The 25,828-nt window shown below is 45.8% G+C and overlaps 1 protein-coding gene across 1 annotated transcript; it reads right to left on the bottom strand.

The window, feature by feature from the left end:
* LOC109879948 (E3 ubiquitin-protein ligase HECW2) lies at positions 1-22,995 on the bottom strand. The gene is made up of 18 exons (XM_031819525.1): positions 22,884-22,995; positions 22,480-22,604; positions 21,555-21,740; positions 18,905-19,060; positions 18,502-18,610; positions 18,307-18,403; positions 17,989-18,072; positions 16,875-16,984; positions 16,462-16,582; positions 15,640-15,753; positions 15,275-15,427; positions 12,662-12,760; positions 11,593-11,722; positions 11,371-11,517; positions 10,384-10,498; positions 6,618-6,703; positions 6,223-6,335; positions 1-6,049 (listed from the first exon to the last, which is right to left on the bottom strand). The coding sequence occupies exons 1-18, from the start codon at positions 22,963-22,965 to the stop codon at positions 5,938-5,940; spliced, it is 2,139 nt and encodes a 712-aa protein (XP_031675385.1). The 5' UTR covers positions 22,966-22,995; the 3' UTR covers positions 1-5,937.
* Positions 22,996-25,828: the final 2,833 nt, after the last annotated feature.

Below are 25,828 nucleotides of genomic sequence, written 5' to 3'. Positions count from 1 at the left end.
TTTAATCAATTATTTTTATCAGGTTTTTTCATACAATCATAAGGAGTGACATGGAGAACAAAGCTTTGCATAGAGTGAAGCTCTGACAAAGACACAGCCTTGAACCCCCCAGCAGACAGTAGTATCTCATCCTAGAGTCCTGCCGGTCGCAGGACCAGACAGGCAGACAGCCAGCCACAGAGGAACAGGCACAACATTCCATTACAAAAAGGTGAGAACAACTGAAACATGGATGCAACTTTCAAATTGGTCACAATTGGTGATAATATATATATATATGCATGTTGTGTTGTGGTTACTGTGAGTAAAGAAGTAGTGGGTTGGTGTGATGGGCTATCGGTTACTCAGTGATGGTGGTGAATGTGAAGACCATGGAGGTTGAGAGACCGAGACTTGGATGAATAGAGTCAAAAGCCCCAAAACATTGGTACATTCAGTGCAAATCAGGGTCTCCAACCTTTTCTGGCATCAGATCTACTCATTTCTTACTAGATTTTAAAATAGGCCCATTCTTCTCCTCTCCCCTGCAACTCTTCTCCGGGTCGTTGATACACAAGAGAAAGTAGTGCAGTATATTTTCTGTCAACATACCAGGTAAAATAACAAACAACTCTAAAATCAGAGATTTGTTGTCAGTGTTGCTTTTCCTGCTTTTAGATTTTTTTTCACTTTCAAAATTACAAAATGTTCATGGAAACAACGGAATGGGATGTTCTGAGTCCATGGAAACAACGGAATGGGATGTTCTGAGTTCATGGAAACAACGGAATGGGATGTTCTGAGTCCATGGAAACAACGGAATGGGATGTTCTGAGTTCATGGAAACAACGGAATGGGATGTTCTGAGTTCATGGAAACAACAGAATGGGATGTTCTGAGTTCATGGAAACAACGGAATGGGATGTTCTGAGTTCATGGAAACAACGGAATGGGATGTTCTGAGTTCATGGAAACAACAGAATGGGATGTTCTGAGTTCATGGAAACAACGGAATGGGATGTTCTGAGTTCATGGAAACAACGGAATGGGATGTTCTGAGTTCATGGAAACAACAGAATGGGATGTTCTGAGTTCATGGAAACAACGGAATGGGATGTTCTGAGTTCATGGAAACAACAGAATGGGATGTTCTGAGTTCATGGAAACAACGGAATGGGATGTTCTGAGTTCATGGAAACAACAGAATGGGATGTTCTGAGTTCATGGAAACAACGGAATGGGATGTTCTGAGTTCATGGAAACAACGGAATGGGATGTTCTGAGTTCATGGAAACAACAGAATGGGATGTTCTGAGTTCATGGAAACAACGGAATGGGATGTTCTGAGTTCATGGAAACAACAGAATGGGATGTTCTGAGTTCATGGAAACAACGGAATGGGATGTTCTGAGTTCATGGAAACAACGGAATGGGATGTTCTGAGTCCATGGAAACAACGGAATGGGATGTTCTGAGTTCATGGAAACAACGGAATGGGATGTTCTGAGTTCATGGAAACAACGGAATGGGATGTTCTGAGTCCATGGAAACAACGGAATGGGATGTTCTGAGTTCATGGAAACAACGGAATGGGATGTTCTGAGTTCATGGAAACAACAGAATGGGATGTTCTGAGTTCATGGAAACAACGGAATGGGATGTTCTGAGTTCATGGAAACAACGGAATGGGATGTTCTGAGTTCATGGAAACAACAGAATGGGATGTTCTGAGTTCATGGAAACAACGGAATGGGATGTTCTGAGTTCATGGAAACAACGGAATGGGATGTTCTGAGTTCATGGAAACAACAGAATGGGATGTTCTGAGTTCATGGAAACAACGGAATGGGATGTTCTGAGTTCATGGAAACAACAGAATGGGATGTTCTGAGTTCATGGAAACAACGGAATGGGATGTTCTGAGTTCATGGAAACAACAGAATGGGATGTTCTGAGTTCATGGAAACAACGGAATGGGATGTTCTGAGTTCATGGAAACAACGGAATGGGATGTTCTGAGTTCATGGAAACAACAGAATGGGATGTTCTGAGTTCATGGAAACAACGGAATGGGATGTTCTGAGTTCATGGAAACAACAGAATGGGATGTTCTGAGTTCATGGAAACAACGGAATGGGATGTTCTGAGTTCATGGAAACAACAGAATGGGATGTTCTGAGTTCATGGAAACAACGGAATGGGATGTTCTGAGTTCATGGAAACAACGGAATGGGATGTTCTGAGTTCATGGAAACAACGGAATGGGATGTTCTGAGTCCATGGAAACAACGGAATGGGATGTTCTGAGTCCATGGAAACAACGGAATGGGATGTTCTGAGTCCATGTCAATAGTTAAATCCCCTCTGAGGACAATTTAGGTCTGGAAGAAAACTAACAAATGTAGATATCTTTGTGTAATTTTCCTGTAATTACGCATCTGAGTGAGGAATGTGCCAGTCTAGCAATGGTTCCATACTGCTGCGCATTTCATGGCAAAGTTTTCAAATAACAGATACTCATTATATACTTCTGCCAGGTGAGCCTACCTGCAATACATATTTAATTGGAAAGGTTTCAGGGAAAGTATTTCTGTCAACTCACATGATGGTTTATCACGTCAACTGGCTGGAGTGATGGACAAACGCGCGCACCACTCAGACAGACAGGGGCAATGTTGCTGGGAATTCATTGGCAGATATTGTTAGGTTTGGCTTTTTAACATTTCCCACCCTGGCTAACCAGGGGTGGGAAAATGTCAATTTTGCGTTAATTAGATAGTAGCTGGGAGCTTGCGGTGTCTGACACTTGTGGGATTTGTTTATGAACAAGTCAAAATTGCAAGTACTTTCAGAATTGTTTGGCGAGCTACTCATAGGTAGACTGCGAGCTACTCATAGGTAGACTGCGAGCTACTCATAGGTAGACTGCGAGCTACTCATAGGTAGACTGCGAGCTACTCATAGGTAGACTGCGAGCTACTCATAGGTAGACTGCGAGCTACTCATAGGTAGACTGCGAGCTACTCATAGGTAGACTGCGAGCTACTCATAGGTAGACTGCGAGCTACTCATAGGTAGACTGCGAGCTACTCATAGGTAGACTGCGAGCTACTCATAGGTAGACTGCGAGCTACTCATAGGTAGACTGCGAGCTACTCATAGGTAGACTGCGAGCTACTCATAGGTAGACTGCGAGCTACTCATAGGTAGACTGCGAGCTACTCATAAGTAGACTGCGAGCTACTCATAGGTAGACTGCAAGCTACTCATAGGTAGACTGCGAGCTACTCATAGGTAGACTGCGAGCTACTCATAGGTAGACTGCGAGCTACTCATAGGTAGACTGCGAGCTACTCATAGGTAGACTGCGAGCTACTCATAGGTAGACTGCGAGCTACTGTAGCGAATCGAACTGTTGGAGACCCCTGGGGAAAATACAGCCTACACAGGACAGCACAATCATTCATTTGCAGACAGAGAAACGTGTACTGTCAGCACGTAAAAAGTTATAAGAACTTCTTACAAGCCATCCCAGGACATGTACAGTATTCCCATCCACTACAAGACCATGGTGCATACCTATGAAACACCAAGAGAAACTTCCCCTCCCTAGCTTCAGTCTTTCAGTCTATGCTCAAAAACTACACTAGCACCCGTCCCACCTAGCTACATTTTATTAAGATGACTGCACTAACTGTAAATCGCTCTGGATAAGAGCGTCTGATTTATTACTCAAATTAAAAAATTAAAACATGTTAATACATGTAATGCCACTGTGTACTTCCCTTTCTTTTAGTATGTTTTTAACGTAAAACATGTCATATATCTGCCCTCAGTCTCTCACTGGCCCTGGGATGATGGAAGAGAATGCAGGAGGTTGTTCTATTTCAGTCCCTTACATTCTGTTAGCTACATTCCACAGTCTCGGGATGTGATGGTGGCTGGGTGGGGTCACAGCCCTGAAACAAAGACATTGGGCGCGTTTCATGTCATTGTTATTGCAGTCGACACACTGCTCAGATGATAGTCCCTCACAACGTCTGGAAAAGTATTTACCTCTCTGGAACCACATTAATATGATATACATACAATATAGTAATCGGCTAAAATGCTCAGCAGCAGCGCGACTGCAATAAAGCGCGACCTGGAACGCACCCTGAGAGTAGACTATGGTGGTATCAGAAGGCAGACTAAGGCCTTCTGACTAAGGCAGAGTATGAAGTGAAAAACATGACAAATATGTATGTGTTTCTATAACTCTTCCTTCATATTCTCATTACTCCTCGTCTTAAAACTTCCTAGTACTGTAGATACGTCTATAAAATATATTTTTTCCCCCTCACTTGAAAACCAACATTTCACCCATCAAAACAGTCAGTGTAATAGCACACCATGGGCACCTGTGCTTATATATGACTTCAACATGTTCTCTGTCACGAGTCTCTATAAAGCTATAAATGTCCCTTGACCTTACCATCACCCACACACAGATCACATTATAATTGCATGATGTAAGCCTGTGTGTGTGTGTGTGTGTGTCTCGACATGCAGGCTGTTAATCACCATGTTTTACTTTCATTATCATGGTCATACAAACATCTGTCATTATACGATGTTATATCGGGGTCCCAAACCCTATTGAAATAGGAACATATCAAACCAAGGTATTCAATTAGGTGGCAATCAGGATCATGCACAGAAGGAGGAAAAAGTAGAAGCAAGTTAAAAACAAGAGCAACAACCAAACATGACGGATTTGAAAAGTTCAGATCACCCTCTACTCTGGCAGTGTAGTACAATCAACATACTTGCAAACAATGAAAACAGCTAAAACACTGAAAGAGTGTGTGAGAGCTTGGTGTCTAACATTATGGGAAAGCCAACTCAATGTAATGTCTTTATCGAAAACAAACCGTAGCTGAGTTTGGTTATCCGTGCTAATAGCTTGCCCTGAAGTTTGGTAAGAATGAGGCAGCCGTTTAGATTTGACGAGTCATCGAGCGACGTACAAAAACGACACATTCAAGCGCATCATCGTGATATCAGTCAGTACATTCAAAAACATATCGTTGTTTGTGGCCGTTACAAAATGCATTTTGCAGATAGATTAAAAGCCTGTAGAGAGATCCAAGTTCAGCTTCACCACACAAACACCACCGCATCACGATAGGCTACTTCAGTGTTCTGTTCTAGAACACACCTGTCAGAGTGTTCAACAAGCTCAGGTCACAAAGCTGCCTGGACCTTGATTGGTTGGTTCTCTTTCCCTGACAGGACAGGAGGCGTGGCCACAGCAGCTGAAGAGCACCTGTCTTGTCTTCCTTCATCTCTTCCTCTCTCCTCTCATCCCCTTCTCCAGGAGCAACACTGTCCTGTGATGTCGGCCTCAGCCTCTCAGAGGAGAGATGTCCTGTAATGTCGGCCTCAGCCTCTCAGAGGAGAGATGTCCTGTGATGTCGGCCTCAGCCTCTCAGAGGAGAGATGTCCTGTGATGTCGGCCTCAGCCTCTCAGAGGAGAGATGTCCTGTGATGTCGGCCTCAGCCTCTCAGAGGAGAGATGTCCTGTGATGTCTTGGTTTTTGTTCCTTCATTGTGCGATTGGTTGGAGGCTTACGAGTCCATCTCTCCCATTGGTTTATTGGAGTAACAAGGGTGTGAGTGTTAGGGTGCTCTCCTTTGGTTTGTGTTGGCAGTGTGTCTAAGTGACCTTAACCGTCACAGGAAACCCTGGCGTTGTGCAGGGGTCATGCCCTCTGATACACATCGGTCTATTCTCCTCTGTTCAGCTCACTTCAGGAAGGTGAGTGTGTATAAAGATACAACAGGGTGCCAGACAGACTAGACAGTCATCCCCTTGAACCCCTTGGGTTCCTCTACCTCTGTGATACTACAGTTCAGAGGTCAGGGTCAAAGGTCGTAGGAGGAGTGGGGGTTAAAGGATAAAGGTGATAGGGGTCATCACTCCAGGCCGAAGGTGCTGGTCTCTTCCACGGCAGTGAGCATCTTCTCGTGCAGCATGGAGAAGGATGGATAAGGAGGGAGGTCCAGCCGGTTGAAACAGGTGTGAGCCCTGGGGAGGAGACAACCGCAAACACAGTGAAAACAACTACAATATACTTCAGTCTGTATAATACCTTTTCATACATTATACTCAAATTGATAATATACTACATGAGTTCCCTTAGCCTTACAAGTGAAGTTAGTTCCCTTGGCCTTACAAGTGAAGTCAGCACAGTAGTTTACCTGGGTAGAGAGGTAACTTTGCCCCATTTCTCCACACAAAACCTGCGGGGTCCGTTGCTGCCTCGGAGAGAGGCGAAACCCTCGTAGGGAATACTGGAGGTACCAGTCACAAACTAACAGAACAGAAAGAAGAATGTCGCTGTTACTCACTGTGTGTGTGTGTGTGAATGTGTGCTTGTTTGTGTGTGTGTTTGTGTGTGTGTGTTTGTTTGTATGTGTGTGTGTGTGTTTGTTTGTATAAGTGTGTGTGTTTGTTGGTATGTGTGTGTGTTTGTTTGTATATGTGTGTGTGTGTGTTTGTATGTGTTTGTGTCTTTGTTTGTATGTGTGTGTTTGTACGTGTGTGTGTGTGTGTGTGTGTGTGTGTGTGTGTGTGTGTGTGTGTGTACCCCCACCTGTAGCAGCCTGAGTCTCTGCTCGTTGTTGAACCTCTCCACCGCCGCCCAGAACCAACGGATCACTATGTGGTTGTCATGGTAACCTGAGGGAGGCAGGAAAACAGACAGACAGACAGACATGAGTCACTCAGCAGCCTGGCCTTTCTCTCTGGTAGGCCTAGTTACTTCAGCTGTTCAACCAGACAGCTAGCTAGGGTATACTGTTATACAGTATACTGGCCTTTCTCTCTGGTAGGCCTAGTTACTTCAGCTGTTCAACCAGTCAGCTAGCTAGGGTATACTGGTATATACTGGCCTTTCTCTCTGGTAGGCCTAGTTACTTCAGCTGTTCAACCAGACAGCTAGCTAGCTAGGGTATACTGGTATATACTGGCCTTTCTCTCTGGTAGGCCTAGTTACTTCAGATGTTCAACCAGACAGCTAGCTAGCTAGGGTATACTGGTATATACTGGCCTTTCTCTCTGGTAGGCCTAGTTACTGTACTGGCCTTTCTCTCTGGTAGGCCTAGTTACTTCAGCTGTTCAACCAGACAGCTAGCTAGCTAGGGTATACTGGTATATACTGGCCTTTCTCTCTGGTAGGCCTAGTTACTTCAGCTGGTCAACCAGACAGCTAGCTAGGGTATACTGGTATATACTGGCCTTTCTCTCTGGTAGGCCTAGTTACTGTACTGGCCTTTCTCTCTGGTAGGCCTAGTTACTTCAGCTGTTCAACCAGACAGCTAGCTAGCTAGGGTATACTGGTATATACTGGCCTTTCTCTCTGGTAGGCCTAGTTACTTCAGCTGTTCAACCAGACAGCTAGCTAGGGTATACTGGTATATACTGGCCTTTCTCTCTGGTAGGCCTAGTTACTGTACTGGCCTTTCTCTCTGGTAGGCCTAGTTACTTCAGCTGTTCAACCAGACAGCTAGCTAGCTAGGGTATACTGGTATATACTGGCCTTTCTCTCTGGTAGGCCTAGTTACTGTACTGGCCTTTCTCTCTGGTAGGCCTAGTTACTTCAGCTGTTCAACCAGACAGCTAGCTAGCTAGGGTATACTAGTATATACTGGCCTTTCTCTCTGGGAGGCCTAGTTACTTCAGCTGTTCAACCAGACAGCTAGCTAGCTAGGGTATACTAGTATATACTGGCCTTTCTCTCTGGGAGGCCTAGTTACTTCAGCTGTTCAACCAGACAGCTAGCTAGCTAGGGTATACTAGTATATACTGGCCTTTCTCTCTGGGAGGCCTAGTTACTTCAGCTGTTCAACCAGACAGCTAGCTAGCTAGGGTATACTGGTATATACTGGCCTTTCTCTCTGGGAGGCCTAGTTACTTCAGCTGTTCAACCAGACAGCTAGCTAGCTAGGGTATACTAGTATATACTGGCCTTTCTCTCTGGGAGGCCTAGTTACTTCAGCTGTTCAACCAGACAGCTAGCTAGCTAGGGTATACTGGTATATACTGGCCTTTCTCTCTGGGAGGCCTAGTTACTTCAGCTGTTCAACCAGACAGCTAGCTAGCTAGGGTATACTGGTATATACTGGCCTTTCTCTCTGGGAGACCTAGTTACTTCAGCTGTTCAACCAGTCAGCTAGCTAGCTAGGGTATACTGGTATATACTGGCCTTTCTCTCTGGGAGGCCTAGTTACTTCAGCTGTTCAACCAGACAGCTAGCTAGCTAGGGTATACTGGTATATACTGGCCTTTCTCTCTGGGAGGCCTAGTTACTTCAGCTGTTCAACCAGACAGCTAGCTAGCTAGGGTATACTGGTATATACTGGCCTTTCTCTCTGGGAGACCTAGTTACTTCAGCTGTTCAACCAGTCAGCTAGCTAGCTAGGGTATACTGGTATATACTGGCCTTTCTCTCTGGGAGGCCTAGTTACTTCAGCTGGTCAACCAGACAGCTAGCTAGGGTATACTGGTATATACTGGTATATACTGGCCTTTCTCTCTGGTAGGCCTAGTTACTTCAGCTGTTCAACCAGACAGCTAGCTAGGGTATACTAGTATATACTGGCCTTTCTCTCTGGGAGGCCTAGTTACTTCAGCTGTTCAACCAGACAGCTAGCTAGCTAGGGTATACTGGTATATACTGGCCTTTCTCTCTGGTAGGCCTAGTTACTTCAGCTGTTCAACCAGTCAGCTAGCTAGCTAGGGTATACTGGTATATACTGGCCTTTCTCTCTGGGAGGCCTAGTTACTTCAGCTGGTCAACCAGACAGCTAGCTAGGGTATACTGGTATATACTAGTATATACTGGCCTTTCTCTCTGGGAGGCCTAGTTACTTCAGCTGTTCAACCAGACAGCTAGCTAGGGTATACTAACTTCTTTCTGTAACAGCTCTTCCTAATTGGAAAGACATGTAAAAAACATTTCCTTCTACATCTGAATGGAACAATGGACTGTCTTTCCTGCTGCCTGAGACCCAGACAGCAGCTCAAAATGACATTATGAAAGGTGCAATACACAAAGTTATTGTCTGTGTCTTAAATGGCACCCTATTCACTACGTAGTGCACTACATTTGACAAGAGCTGTGCACTATATAGGGAATAGGGTGTCATTTGGGCTCCCGGTCTCCCCTCTCCTCCCTGTCTCTCCCCATCTACCCCTCTCCCCCTTGTTCATACCTCCTCTGTAATCTGTGTTGCTCCTCCAGTCTGCCCCTCTCCCCCCTGTCTCTCCCCGTCTCCCCCCTGTCTCTCCCCCCTGTTCATACCTCCTCTGTAATCTGTGTTGCTCCTCCAGTCTGCCCCCCTCTCCCCTGTCTCTCCCCGTCTCCCCCATTCTCTCCCCCTCTCCCCCGTCTCACCCAGTCTCTCCCATCTCCCCTCTGTCTCTCCCCCCGTCTCTTCCTCTCCCCCCTGTCTCGTCCCGTCTCCCCCCTGTCTCTCCCGTCTCTTCCTCTCCCCCTGTCTCTCCCGTCTCTTCCTCTCCCCCCTGTCTCGTCCCGTCTCCCCCCTGTCTCTCCCGTCTCTTCCTCTCCCCCCTGTCTCTCCCGTCTCTTCCTCTCCCCCCTGTCTCGTCCCGTCTCCCCCCTGTCTCTCCCGTCTCTTCCTCTCCCCCCTGTCTCTCCCCGTCTCCCCCTGTCTCTCCCGTCTCTTCCTCTCCCCCCTGTCTCTCCCCGTCTCCCCCTGTCTCTCCCGTCTCTTCCTCTCCCCCCTGTCTCTCCCCGTCTCCCCCTGTTCATACTTCCTCTGTAATCTGTGTTGCTCCTCCAGTCTGCCCCCTGTCTCTCCCCTCGTCTCTTCCTCTCCCTCCTGTCTCTCCCCGTCTCCCCCTGTTCATACTTCCTCTGTAATCTGTGTTGCTCCTCCAGTCTGCCCCCTGTCTCTCCCCATCTCCCCCCTGTCTCTCCCCGTCTCCCCCCTGTCTCTCCCCGTCTCCCCCTGTTCATACTTCCTCTGTAATCTGTGTTGCTCCTCCAGTCTGCCCCCTGTCTCTCCCCTCGTCTCTTCCTCTCCCTCCTGTCTCTCCCCTGTCTCCCCCCTGTCTCCCCCTGTCTCTCCCCGTCTCCCCCCTGTCTCTCCCTGTCTCCCCCGTCTCCCCCCTGTCTCTCCCCGTCTCCCCCTGTTCATACTTCCTCTGTAATCTGTGTTGCTCCTCCAGTCTGCCCCCTGTCTCTCCCCTCGTCTCTTCCTCTCCCTCCTGTCTCTCCCCCCTGTCTCCCCCTGTCTCTCCCCCCTGTCTCCCCCCTGTCTCTCCCCTGTCTCTCCCCGTCTCCCCCGTCTCTCCCCGTCTCTCCCCTGTCTCTCCCCGTCTCCCCCTGTTCATACCTCCTCTGTAATCTGTGTTGCTCCTCCAGTCCACCAGGTCTATCTCAGCGGTGCCAGCTATCACCAGCTCCAGCTCCCTGGCATCGAACACTGACACCAGCCTGGAATCCACCACCTGCATGACACAGCACAGGGCATCCAGGCTACAAACCATGACCACAACCTTTGTGGTCCTTTGTATCCCAGTTGGTAGAGGCTGGTGCTTGTAACAGTGCTGGGTTAGATTCCCAGCACCGCCCATATGTAAACTGTATACACGCATGACTGTAAGCCGCTCTGGTTAAAACAGTCTGTTAAATGGCATGTATTATTATTACAAACACAACTAAAACAAACTCAATCCCATTATACAGCCTTCCTATCACATCCTATCACATACAGCCTTCCTATCACATCCTATCACATACAGCCTTCCTATCACATCCTATCACATACAGCCTTCCTATCACATCCTATCACATACAGCCTTCCTATCACATCCTATCACATACAGCCTTCCTATCACATCCTATCACATACAGCCTTCCTATCACATCCTATCACATACAGCCTTCCTATCACATCCTATCACATACAGCCTTCCTATCACATCCTATCACATACAGCCTTCCTATCACATCCTATCACATACAGCCTTCCTATCACATCCTATCACATACAGCCTTCCTATCACATCCTATCACATACAGCCTTCCTATCACATCCTATCACATACAGCCTTCCTATCACATCCTATCACATACAGCCTTCCTATCACATCCTATCACATACAGCCTTCCTATCACATACAGCCTTCCTATCACATCCTATCACATACAGCCTTCAGCTACATCTTGCCCAATTTGAATTCAGTTGTTGTTGATGTCTGTGAGCAGGAAGTTGCCCCAGTGTGTATGATGATACTGCTGAGTCTACCTTTATCAGAATATGTATCGGGAGATGTTTGAGGAGATATTTTATTCAGAAAGTCCTTGTTCTAGATCGTACCTCATAGAAGCCCCGGACCAGACTCTCTGTCTGCTGAACCACTCCTCTCTCAATACGCCACTTCACCATGCGCTCAATGTACTCCTTCTTATTCTTCTCTGACACTGGGATGTTGGCCCCGCCCGGCTTCAGCTCTCTCTCTGTGATCTACACACACAGTACATACACATGAGCTTTATAACTTACACACAAACACACACACACACACACACACACACACACCTGTCCGAACACCTCCTCATTGACAGTGAAGGTGAGGTCCAACATGTCCTCGATGTCGTTGTCCTTCATCCACTGGAGACTCTGGTGGAACTCCTCATCCAGATACTCCAGATCACTCAGCTCACATAGGCTATAGAATAGTAGAGCAGAGTAGAATAGAGTAGAGTAGAATGGAATAGAATAGAGTGGAATAGAATAGAGTGGAATATAATAGAATAAAGTAGAATGGAGTAGAATAGAGTGGAGTAGAATGGAGTAGAATAGAGTGGAGAAGAATGGAGTAGAATAGAGTGGAGAAGAATAGAGTAGAGTAAAATAGAGTAGAGCAGAGTAGAGTAGAATATAGAGTAGAATGGAGTGGAGAAGAATGGAGTAGAATAGAGTGGAGAAGAATAGAGTAGAGTAAAATAGAGTCGAGCAGAGTAGAAAATAGAATAGAATATAGAATAGAATAGAATATAGAATAGAATATAGAATATAGAATATAGAATAGTCGAGCAGAGTAGAAAATAGAATAGAATATAGAATATAGAATATAGAATATATATATATATATATATAGAATATAGAATATAGAGTAGAGCAGAATAGAGTAGAATAGAGTAGAGCAGAATAGAGCAGAATAGAGTAGAGCAGAATAGAGTATAATAGAGTAGAGCAGAATAGAGTAGAGTAGAGTAGAGTAGAGTAGAGTAGAGTAGAGTAGAGTAGAGTAGAATAGAGTAGAGTAGAATATAGTAGAGTAGTGTAGAATGGATTTAGGCAGGAGGTCAGTTAACTCTACTAATCAACATAACCACATGTCTGGTACAGTCTTAAAATATCTGAAAAATACTCTTTAGTTATATAGTATAAAGCCCTATATTCAACACTGGACCTCAAAGCCTGTTCCACAGCTGTTTTCATTGTTCCCCTGTAATCAGGGACTGATTTAGACCTGGGACACCAGGTGTGTGCAATTAACGATCATGTAGAACAGAAAACTAGCAGGCGCTGGACCTCGTAGGGTAAGAGTTGAATACCCCTGGTGTATAGCTAGAATTAGACAGTCCAGGTGGTGGATACGTACATGCGCAGCAGGCCCTTATAGAAGGGTCGAGTGAAGAAGGCATCCAGTAGGTATTGGTGGATCAGAGCCAGGCCCAGGATACGCCCGCTGAAACGGAACCTGTACAGGGAAGGAGAGAGAGAGAAGATACTTAGATTACAAATGTTATTACCTAGGTCCCATTATAGACAACAGATGGTATCACCCAGGTCCCATTATAGACAACAGATGGTATTACCCAGGTCCTAGTATAGACAACATGGTATTACCCAGGTCCTAGTATAGACAACAGATGGTATTACCCAGGTCCCATTATAGACAACATGTTATTACCCAGGTCCCATTATAGACAACATGGTATTACCCAGGTCCCATTATAGACAACAGGTGGTATAACCCAGGTCCTAGTATAGACAACATGTTATTACCCAGGTCCTAGTATAGACAACAGATGGTATTACCCAGGTCCTAGTATAGACAACATGTTATTACCCAGGTCCTAGTATAGACAACATGGTATTACCCAGATCCCATTATAGACAACATGGTATTACCCAGGTCCTAGTATACACAAAATGTTATTACCCAGGTCCCATTATAGACAACATGTTATTACCCAGGTCCCATTATAGACAACATGTTATTACCCAGGTCCTAGTATACACAAAATGTTATTACCCAGGTCCTAGTATAGACAACATGTTATTACCCAGGTCCTAGTATACACAAAATGTTATTACCCAGGTCCTAGTATAGACAACAGATGGTATCACCCAGGTCCTAGTATAGACAACAGATGGTATCACCCAGGTCCTAGTATAGACAACATGGTATTACCCAGGTCCTAGTATAGACAACAGATGGTATTACCCAGGTCCTAGTATAGACAACATGGTATCACCCAGGTCCTAGTATAGACAACATGGTATTACCCAGGTCCTAGTATAGACAACATGGTATTACCCAGGTCCTAGTATAGACAACATGGTATTACCCAGGTCCTAGTATAGACAACATGTTATTACCCAGGTCCTAGTATAGACAACATGGTATTACCCAGGTCCTAGTATAGACAACATGTTATTACCCAGATCCTAGTGTAGACAACATGGTATTACCCAGGTCCTAGTATAGACAACATGTTATTACCCAGATCCTAGTGTAGACAACATGGTATCACCCAGGTCCCATTATAGACAACAGATGTTTTGTCTCGTCCCTTCAGTACATGTCCATTAATCACCAGGGCTGGGCTCCATTCATCTTATCACCAGGGCTGGGCTCCATTAATCTTATCACCAGGGCTGGGCTCCATTAATCTTATCACCAGGGCTGGGCTCCATTCATCTTATCACCAGGGCTGGGCTCCATTCATCTTATCACCAGGGCTGGGCTCCATTCATCTTATCACCAGGGCTGGGCTCCATTCATCTTATCACCAGGGCTGGGCTCCATTCATCTTATCACCAGGGCTGGGCTCCATTCATCTTATCACCAGGGCTGGGCTCCATTCATCTTATCTCCAGGGCTGGGCTCCATTCATCTTATCACCAGGGCAGGGCTCCATTCATCTTATCACCAGGGCTGGGCTCCATTCATCTTATCACCAGGGCCGGGCTCCATTCATCTTATCACCAGGGCTGGGCTCCATTCATCTTATCACCAGGGCAGGGCTCCATTCATCTTATCACCAGGGCTGGGCTCCATTCATCTTATCACCAGGGCTGGGCTCCATTCATCTTATCACCAGGGCTGGGCTCCATTCATCTTATCACCAGGGCTGGGCTCCATTCATCTTATCACCAGGGCTGGGCTCCATTCATCTTATCACCAGGGCTGGGCTCCATTCATCTTATCACCAGGGCTGGGCTCCATTCATCTTATCACCAGGGCTGGGCTCCATTCATCTTATCACCAGGGCTGGGCTCCATTCAAATTGAAGTCACTCAATTCAGGAAATTAATTAGTTAAAATTCTAAAATGGAAAAACTTTTGATACAAAAAGCTTCTTGAAAATAGATTAAATGTTTTCAATTACTGAATAGGAATTTCAGTTTGTTTCCAGAATTGACTGACTTCAATTTGAATTGACCCCAACCCTGCTTATCAGCCAACAGACCACAGACCACTCCGACCCCAACCCTGCTTATCAGCCAACAGACCACAGACCACTCCGACCCCAACCCTGCTTATCAGCCAACAGACCACAGACCACTCCGACCCCAACCCTGCTTATCAGCCAACAGACCACAGACCACTCCGACCCCAACCCTGCTTATCAGCCAACAGACCACAGACCACTCCGACCCCAACCCTGCTTATCAGCCAACAGACCACTCCGACCCCAACCCTGCTTATCAGCCAACAGACCACAGACTACTCCGACCCATACCCTGCTTATCAGCCAACAGACCACAGACCACTCCGACCCCAACCCTGCTTGTCAGCCAACAGACCACAGACCACTTCGACCCATACCCTGCTTATCAGCCAACAGACCACAGACCACTCCGACCCCAAACCCTGCTTATCAGCAAACAGACCACAGACCACTCCGACCCCAAACCCTGCTTATCAGCCAACAGACCACAGACCACTCCGACCCCAAACCCTCCCCGTCTTCAGTTCCCTCACCACTCGTGATGGTTGTCTACGAAGGCAGACATGGGGCTGATCTGAACGGTGTAGGTATCGTTGGCGGAGTACTCAAACAGGCCGTAGTACGGGTTGAACAGCTCTCTGGACACCAGGAAGAAAAACTCTCTGGACGGGCCGCTGTAGTCCAACCTGCAACACATCCAGGGAGATACATTATCACACAGGAACACACAGGAACACACAGGAACGGCGTAGATAGAAATATAACGCCATAGAGCAGACAAAGTGCATTTCTAACTGAAATATTCCTCAAATGTTTCATTCTATTGAACCTAGGATCATTCCCCCCCCCCCCCCCCAGCTTCTGGAAGAGTAGAGGACAGGCAGTCTGTCTGACTCACCCCTCCTCTCCCAGGAAGCTGACATAGAGCTTGCTCCTCTGCAGGTCTTTCCGGGAGTAACACATGACCTGGTTGAAGGCATCCTCCAGGAGATTATCTCTACGGATGATCAACCTGGGGGTTGGGGGAGGAAGAGACACACACAGGGGGGAACTGGTAAGGGCAGGAGGGCGTGGATGGAGGGTATGTGGGTGGACCACAGAACTAGAATGAGATTCTATTTCTTTGGCCGGAACACCAAAGCATTTAGCTAGATCAATAACGCATTCATTCTTTCATATTACAGTATTCAGACATGAATATGAATCTATTTTACAGTATTCAGACAAACACCCTCCCCACTACATACTTTAACTTCCCTGGGCCCTGGCCGTAGCCCTTGGTCTACATACTTTAACTTCCCTGGGCCCTGGCCGTAGCCCTTGGTCTACATACTTGAACTTCCCTGGACCCTGGCCGTAGCCCTTGGTCGACATACTTTAACTTCCCTGGGCCCTGGCCGTAGCCCTTGGTCTACATACTTGAACTTCCCTGGACCCTGGCCGTAGCCCTTGGTCTACATACTTTAACTTCCCTGGGCCCTGGCCGTAGCCCTTGGTCTACATACTTTAACTTCCCTGGGCCCTGGCCGTAGCCCTTGGTCTACATACTTGAACTTCCCTGGACCCTGGCCGTAGCCCTTGGTCTACATACTTTAACTTCCCTGGGCCCTGGCCGTAGCCCTTGGTCTACATACTTTAACTTCCCTGGGCCCTGGCCGTAGCCCTTGGTCTACATACTTTAACTTCCCTGGGCCCTGGCCGTAGCCCTTGGTCTACATACTTTAACTTCCCTGGGCCCTGGCCGTAGCCCTTGGTCTCCAGTTTGCGGTAGAAGTTTCGCAGTTTGGCTTCAAAGTCTCGCTTGTAGGGGGCAGGGGCACGGACATTAGCTCGCTGTGTTCCTGGGGGAATACAATTTGACAGAGAACGAGAGATGAATGTGTGCTCCCTACAAACAGAGAGAGAGAGAGAGATAGAGAGAGAGAGAGAGAGAGAGACAGAGACAGAGACAGAGAGAGAACCACCCTCTATACCTGTGTGTGTGTGTGTGTGTGTGTGTGTGTGTGTGTGTGTGTGTGTGTGTGTGTGTGTGTGTGTGTGTGTGTGTGTGTGTGTGTGTGTGTATGTGAGAAAAAGAGAGAGAAATAGAGAAAGACAGAAGTAACAGAGAGAGGTGTAGAGAAGCCTTCTCACCAGGTGAGTTCTGTGGGGAGGACACGGGGGAGCTTCGTGGGGACTGGCAGTAGCTGGGGTGCAGTAAGGCGTGAGGCGGAACATATGACATCACTTCCTCCTCAAACAGGCTGCCAGAGAGAACCAAGAGAGAGGAGACAATGTCACTGAGAGCTACAGAGACCCAAAGTAACAAAACTGGGTTTGAACTAAAGCCTAGGTATTGGCTCGGGGAGCTAACACAAGTCGTCAGGTCTCAAGCACAAAGCTTCTCATACACTGATAGTTGTGAGAGGCAGGTACAGATGTAGGATCTTCATTTGATCACCCTGTTGCAGGAGAACTTTCCTGCAGTGCAGAAAATGTAAAACGTGTCGTGTATTTGAGTCTTAATTTCCACTTAGAAATGACACATTCCACCGGACACATTTCCATAAATTATTATCCATTATCTCCTGTTGCTGCATGATTATTTTCCTTCTGTAGCAAACTGGCTGAAATGAAAGTCCTACATCTGAATAAGGCAGGTATGAGGCAGGTACAGGTATGAGGCAGGTATGAGGCAGGTATGAGGCAGGTACAGGTATGAGGCAGGTACAGGTATGAGGCAGGTACAGGTATGAGGCAGGTACAGGTATGAGGCAGGTACAGGTATGAGGCAGGTATGAGGCAGGTACAGGTATGAGGCAGGTATGAGGCAGGTACAGGTATGAGGCAGGTACAGGTATGAGGCAGGTACAGGTATGAGGCAGGTATGAGGCAGGTACAGGTATGAGTCAGGTACAGGTATGAAGCAGGTATAGGTATGAGGCAGGTATGAGGCAGGTACAGGTATGAGGCAGGTACAGGTATGAGGCAGGTATAGGTATGAGGCAGGTACAGGTATGAGGCAGGTATGATGTAGGTACAGGTGTGAGGCAGGTACAGGTATGAGGCAGGTATGAAGCAGGTACAGGTATGAGGCAGGTATGAGGCAGGTACAGGTATGAGGCAGGTACGAGGCAGGTACAGGTATGAGGCAGGTACATGTATGAGGCAGGTATGATGTAGGTACAGGTGTGAGGCAGGTACAGGTATGAGGCAGGTATGAAGCAGGTACAGGTATGAGGCAGGTACAGGTATGACAGTAGCTCACCTGAGGAGGATAACCAGGTCTGCATCACCAGACAGCCTGGCCAGACCAGAGGCCCCTTCATTACGGATCAACTGCACCTTCTCCCTGTGGTGGAGAACAACAGAATGATCCTTAACCACTCCTTGGAGGTATAGTGAGTGAGTTGACAACAGTAGTGAATTTAGTAGTGAGGGTTTGAGGGACTGTTCTGAGTGAAGTGAGGAGGGAGGGGTGGGAAGGAGGGAGGGGGAGGAAGGAGGGAGGGAGGGGGAGGAAGGAGGAGGAAGGAGGGAGGGGGGAGGAAGGAGGGAAGAAAGGGTGGAGGAAGAGGCTGCTGACCTGAGCCAGTGGTTCCTGATAAACTCTGTCTGTCTCTCCTGCAGGATCTCAAAGATATTGGGTTGTCGTAGAAACGCCACAATCTTGTCGTTGTAAGCTGAAGAGAAAGAGTCGAGGACAGAATGAGCTATGTGTGTGTTTGTGTGTGTGTGTGTGTGTGTGTGTGTGTGTGTGTGTGTGTGTGTGTCCACTCACCCACTGGCACTGCGTCTTGGTACTGGGTGCGGCTGACCGGGGTGAAGGTGCTGGATGGGCGGGGCATTACAGGTGGTCCTCCTCCAGAATGACGAGGGTGGTCACCCACCTGGAGCACAGAGAGGTGGTTGAGTTGGCTGACGAGTGTGTGTGTGTGGCTCACCATGTCTTGTGTGTGTGTGTCTAACCATGATGTGTGTGTGTGTGTGTGTCTCACAATGATTTGTGTGTGTGTGTCTTACCATGATGTGTGTGTGTGTGTCTCACCATGGTGTGTGTGTGTGTGTCTCACCATGGTGTGTGTGTCTCACCATGGTGTGTGTGTGTGTCTCACCATGATGTGTGTGTGTGTCTCACCATGATGTGTGTGTGTGTCTCACCATGATGTGTGTGTGTGTCTCACCATGTGTTGTGGGCTGACCTCGCCAGCGCTGTGGCTGCGTTGTCTGGTCAGGTGCTGGCGGTGGGCCAGGAGGCTGCTGGGACGTGTGCTGCTCTGAAGAGGGAGCCGAGGGTCGATGAACGTAGTGGCCCGGCAGTTGTGGTCCACAAAGAAAGGCTGTAGAGACAGACAGAATGAGAAGTGGAGAGGTTAGGGTCATTGGTAAACAGAGAGAGAGACACACACACAGAGAGAGGGACAGAGAGAGAGAGTAGAGAGAGGGACCGATAGAGACAGAGAGAGAAAATAGTAGAGAGACAGACAGAGAGACAGACAGAATGAGAAGTGGAGAGAGAGACGCACAGAGAGAGAAACCTTGGGAAAATCCTCTGCACTATTATTAACAGCAGACTCGTACATTTCCTCAATGAAAACAATGTACTGAGCAAATGTCAAATTGGCTTTTTACCAAATTACAGTACAACAGACCATGTATTCACCCTGCACACCCTAATTGACAACCAAACAAACCAAAACAAAGGCAAAGTCTTCTCATGCTTTGTTGATTTCAAAAAAGCCTTCGACTCAATCTGGCATGAGGGTCTGCTATACAAACTGATGGAAAGTGGTGTTGGGGGTAAAACATACGACATTATAAAATCAATGTACACAAACAACAAGTGTGCGGTTAAAATTGGCAAAAAACACACACATTTCTTCACACAGGGTCGTGGGGTTAAACAGGGATGCAGCTTAAGCCCCACCCTCTTCAACATATATATCAACGAATTGGCGCGGGCACTAGAAAAGTCTGCAGCACCCGGCCTCCCCCTGCTAGAATCCGAAGTCAAATGTCTGCTGTTTGCTGATGATCTGGTGCTTCTGTCACCAACCAAGGAGGGCCTACAGCAGCACCTAGATCTTATGCACAGATTCTGTCAGACCTGGGCCCTGACAGTAAATCTCAGTAAGACCAAAATAATGGTGTTCCAAAAAAGGTCCAGTCACCAGGACCACAAATACAAATTCCATCTAGACACTGTTGCCCTAGAGCACACAAAAAACTATACATACCTTGGCCTAAACATCAGCACCACAGGTAACTTCCACAAAGCTGTGAACGATCTGAGAGACAAGGCAAGAAGGGCATTCTATGCCATCAAAAGAAACATAAATTTCAACATACCAATTAGGATTTGGCTAAAAATACTTGAATCAGTCATAGAGCCCATTGCCCTTTATGGTTGTGAGGTCTGGGGTCCGCTCACCAACCAAGACTTCACAAAATGGGACAAACACCAAATTGAGACTCTGCACGCAGAATTCTGCAAAAATATCCTCCGTGTACAACGTAGAACACCAAATAATGCATGCAGAGCAGAATTAGGCCGATACCCACTAATTATCAAAATCCAGAAAAGAGCTGTTAAATTCTACAACCACCTAAAAGGAAGCGATTCACAAACCTTCCATAACAAAGCCATCACCTACAGAGAGATGAACCTGGAGAAGAGTCCCCTAAGCAAGCTGGTCCTGGGGCTCTGTTCACAAACACAAACACACACTACAGAGCCCCAGGACAGCAGCACAATTAGACCCAACCAAATCATGAGAAAACAAAAAGATAACTACTTAACACATTGGAAAGAATTAACAAAAAAACAGAGCAAACTAGAATGCTATTTGGCCCTACACAGAGAGTACACAGTGGAAGAATACCTGACCACTGTGACTGACCCAAAATTAAGGAAAGCCTTGACTATGTACAGACTCAGTGAGCATAGCCTTGCTATTGAGAAAGGCCGCCGTAGGCAGACATGGCTCTCAAGAGAAGACAGGCTATGTGCTCACTGCCCACAAAATGAGGTGGAAACTGAGCTGCACTTCCTAACCTCCTGCCCAATGTATGACCATATTAGAGAGACATATTTCCCTCAGATTACACAGATCCACAAAGAATTCGAAAACAAATCCAATTTTGAAAAACTCCCATATCTACTGGGTGAAATTCCACAGTGTGCCATCACAGCAGCAAGATGTGTGACCTGTTGCCACGAGAAAAGGGCAACCAGTGAAGAACAAACACCATTGTAAATACAACCCATATTTATGCTTATTTATTTTATCTTGTGTCCTTTAGCCATTTGTACATTGTTAGAACACTGTATATATATATAATATGACATTTGTAATGTCTTTACTGTTTTGAAACTTCTGTATGTGTAATGTTTACTGTTAATTTTTGTTGTTTTTCACTTTATATATTCACTTTGTATGTTGTCTACCTCACTTGCTTTGGCAATGTTAACACATGTTTCCCATGCCAATAAAGCCCTTGAATTGAATTGAATTGAGAAAGAGCCAGAGAGAGGGACAGAGAGAGAGAAGAGTAGAGAGAGGGACCAATAGAGACAGAGAGAGAGAGACAGAGAGAGAATAGTAGAGAGAGACAGAAAGAGAGAGAGACAGAGAGAGAAACATAGAGAGAGAAGAGTAGAGAGAGGTACAGAGAGAGACAGAGAGAGAGAGAAGAGTAGAGAGGGGTACAGAGAGAGAAAAGGGTAGAGAGATAGACAGAGAGAGAGAGGGACAGCGAGAGTTAGAGATGGAGGAGGAGAAAAGAAAAGAGCTCCCTCTATACCTGTCTGTCTGTCTGTCTGTCTATCTGTACCTTGCCAGTGTGGTCGTGCTTCAGCTCCCAGCCACGGGGCAGCTCCAGCTGTTTGTTGGAGAACATGTTGAGGAAAACCACCAGGTCTCTGTTGTGCTGGTAGCGCTCATAGTGATGCGTGTCACGACGCACCTTACTGATCATGTGTTTCAGGCAGGTGTTACCTGTAAACATGCGGTAGGCACTCTGGGGAGAGAACAAGAGGAGAGGAGAGTGGGAGAGGAGAGGGAGAGCAGAGGAGAGAAGGGGAGAGGATTGTAGAGGGGAGGAGGGTGGAAGAAGAGAGAAGAGGGAGAGGAGAGGGAGAGCAGAGGAGAGAAGGGGAGAGGATTGTAGAGGGGAGGAGGGTGGGAGAAGAGAGAAGAGGAAGGTGGGAGAGGAGAGGAGAGAAGGGGAGAGGATTGTAGAGGGGAGGAGGGTGGGAGAAGAGAGGAGAGGGAGAGAAGAGGAGAGAAGGGGAGAGGATTGTAGAGGGGAGGAGGGTGGGAGAAGAGAGGAGAGGGAGAGGAAGGTGGGAGAGGAGAGGAGAGAAGGGGAGAGGAGATGGGAGGAGGGGGAGAAAAGAGGAGAGGAGATGGGAGGAGGGGGGAGAGGAGAGAATAGGAGGGTGGGAGAGGAGAGGAGGGGAGGGGGGAGAGAAGAGGATAGGAGTGTGGGAGAGAAGAGGAGAGAAGAGGGGAGAGGAGGGGGTGAGGAGGGTGGAGTGGAGAGAAGAGGGTAGGAGAGGAGGGTGGGAGAGGAGTGGAGAGGGGAGGAGAGGAGAGGGGAAGAGTGGAGAGGGGAAGAGTGGAGGACGTGGAGAGAAGAAATATAGCTACAGTACTGTAATAGTAGAAATATAGGTCATAGAAATTAACTGATTGAGCAGTAAGGGGGGGGAATCTAGGTGTGTGTGTGTGTGTGTGTTTGTGTGTGTGAAACATACAGGGTTGGAATGCAGCAAGGTGAAGAAGTCAGGGCTGGTCAGGAACTTAGCGCTGGGAGACTGGAGGAGCAGACTGAGACGAGACCGAGAGCTATCTGGAGTCACCACACCATCACGACGATACTCTGACAACACACACACACACACACACACACAGAGACACACACACAGAGACACACACACACACACACACACACACACACACACACACACACACACACAACCACACACACACACAACAAGTTAATAACCAACAATTTCATTTGAAAAGCTTTAACAAGAGCCGGGTTCAGTTTAGTAGAAACCATCCTAAACAAGCAGAATACTGGCTAGTGAAAGTCTAGAGGCCTATTATCAAGCTTTAGTTGACTACAGCGACCAGAATGCACTGCAAGCCTGGCTACCTGGGATAGTGTGGTGGTCAGTGTCGTCGGTGGGCACCTCGGGCGGAGCTGTCAGCTCCTCTGTTGTTCTCTCATTGGTCATCGTCCTGCGTATACTCTGATACCTGAAGACAAAAGCAATGGCACTAACTGTAACACAAACTCTATAGAAGAGAGTTGTGTGTGTGTGTGTGTGTGTGTGTGTGTGTGTGTGTGTGTGTGTGTGTGTGTGTGTGTGTGTGTGTGTGTGTGTGTGTGTGTGTGTGTGTGTGTTCTGCATGTGTGTGTGTGAGTGAGTGTGTGTGTGTTCTGCATGTGTGTGTGAGTGAGTGTGTGTGTGTTCTGCATGTGTGTGTGAGTGAGTGTGTGTGTGTTCTGCATGTGTGTGTGAGTGAGTGTGTGTGTGTTCTGCATGTGTGTGTGTGTCTAGATACATGATAAGTGTGTGTGTGTCTAGATACATGATAAGTGTGTGGTGTGTCTAGATACATGATAAGTGTGTGTGTGTCTAGATATATGATAAGTGTGTGTGTGTCTGGATACATGATAAGTGTGTGTGTGTCTAGATACATTATAAGTGTGTGTGTGTCTAGATACATGATAAGTGTGTGTGTGTCTAGATACATGATAAGTGTGTGTGTGTCTAGATACATGATAAGTGTGTGTGTGTCTAGATACATGATAAGTGTGTGTGTGTCTAGATACATGATAAGTGTGTGTGTGTCTAGATACATGATAAGTGTGTGTGTGTATAGATACATGATAAGTGTGTGTGTATAGATACATGATAAGTGTGTGTGTGTCTAGATACATGATAAGTGTGTGTGTATAGATACATGATAAGTGTGTGTGTATAGATACATGATAAGTGTGTGTGTCTAGATACATGATAAGTGTGTGTGTCTAGATACATGATAAGTGTGTGTGTCTAGATACATGATAAGTGTGTGTGTCTAGATACATGATAAGTGTGTGTGTCTAGATACATGATAAGTGTGTGTGTATAGATACATGATAAGTGTGTGTGTATAGATACATGATAAGTGTGTGTGTGTCTAGATACATGATAAGTGTGTGTGTGTCTAGATACATGATAAGTGTGTGTGTATAGATACATGATAAGTGTGTGTGTATAGATACATGATAAGTGTGTGTGTGTCTAGATACATGATAAGTGTGTGTGTATAGATACATGATAAGTGTGTGTGTATAGATACATGATACGTGTGTGTGTATAGATACATGATAAGTGTGTGTGTGTCTAGATACATGATAAGTGTGTGTGTATAGATACATGATAAGTGTGTGTGTATAGATACATGATAAGTGTGTGTGTATAGATACATGATAAGTGTGTGTGTATAGATACATGATAAGTGTGTGTGTGTAGATACATGATAAGTGTGTGTGTATAGATACATGATAAGTGTGTGTGTATAGATACATGATAAGTGTGTGTGTATAGATACATGATAAGTGTGTGTGTGTAGATACATGATAAGTGTGTGTGTATAGCTACATGATAAGTGTGTGTGTATAGATACATGATAAGTGTGTGTGTATAGATACATGATAAGTGTGTGTGTATAGATACATGATAAGTGTGTGTGTATAGATTCATGATAAGTGTGTGTGTATAGATACATGATAAGTGTGTGTGTCTAGATACATGATAAGTGTGTGTGTATAGATACATGATAAGTGTGTGTGTATAGATACATGATAAGTGTGTGTGTGTCTAGATACATGATAAGTGTGTGTGTATAGAAACATGATAAGTGTGTGTGTATAGATACATGATAAGTGTGTGTGTATAGATACATGATAAGTGTGTGTGTATAGATACATGATAAGTGTGTGTGTGTCTAGATACATGATAAGTGTGTGTGTATAGATACATGATAAGTGTGTGTGTGTATAGATACATGATAAGTGTGTGTGTATAGATACATGATAAGTGTGTGTGTGTATAGATACATGATAAGTGTGTGTGTATAGATACATGATAAGTGTGTGTGTATAGATACATGATAAGTGTGTGTGTATAGATACATGATAAGTGTGTGTGTATAGATACATGATAAGTGTGTGTGTATAGATTCATGATAAGTGTGTGTGTATAGATACATGATAAGTGTGTGTGTCTAGATACATGATAAGTGTGTGTGTATAGATACATGATAAGTGTGTGTGTATAGATACATGATAAGTGTGTGTGTGTCTAGATACATGATAAGTGTGTGTGTATAGATACATGATAAGTGTGTGTGTATAGATACATGATAAGTGTGTGTGTATAGATACATGATAAGTGTGTGTGTATAGATACATGATAAGTGTGTGTGTGTCTAGATACATGATAAGTGTGTGTGTATAGATACATGATAAGTGTGTGTGTGTATAGATACATGATAAGTGTGTGTGTATAGATACATGATAAGTGTGTGTGTGTATAGATACATGATAAGTGTGTGTGTGTCTAGATACATGATAAGTGTGTGTGTATAGATACATGATAAGTGTGTGTGTGTATAGATACATGATAAGTGTGTGTGTATAGATACATGATAAGTGTGTGTGTATAGATACATGATAAGTGTGTGTGTATAGATACTTGATAAGTGTGTGTGTCTAGATACATGATAAGTGTGTGTGTGTGTGTGTGTGTGTGTGTGTGTGTGTATAGATACATGATAAGTGTGTGTGTGTATAGATACATGATAAGTGTGTGTGTGTATAGATACATGATAAGTGTGTGTGTATAGATACATGATAAGTGTGTGTGTAGATACATGATAAGTGTGTGTGTAGATACATGATAAGTGTGTGTGTCTAGATACATGATAAGTGTGTGTGTATAGATACATGATAAGTGTGTGTGTATAGATACATGATAAGTGTGTGTGTGTATAGATACATGATAAGTGTGTGTGTCTAGATACATGATAAGTGTGTGTGTATAGATA

Source organism: Oncorhynchus kisutch, unplaced genomic scaffold (genome assembly GCF_002021735.2).
Source record: "Oncorhynchus kisutch isolate 150728-3 unplaced genomic scaffold, Okis_V2 scaffold2241, whole genome shotgun sequence".
NCBI classification, from domain to species: Eukaryota; Metazoa; Chordata; class Actinopteri; order Salmoniformes; family Salmonidae; genus Oncorhynchus; species Oncorhynchus kisutch.
The sequence above is the reverse complement of the archived record's forward strand: the minus strand, read 5'-3'. Positions and strand labels throughout refer to the sequence as shown.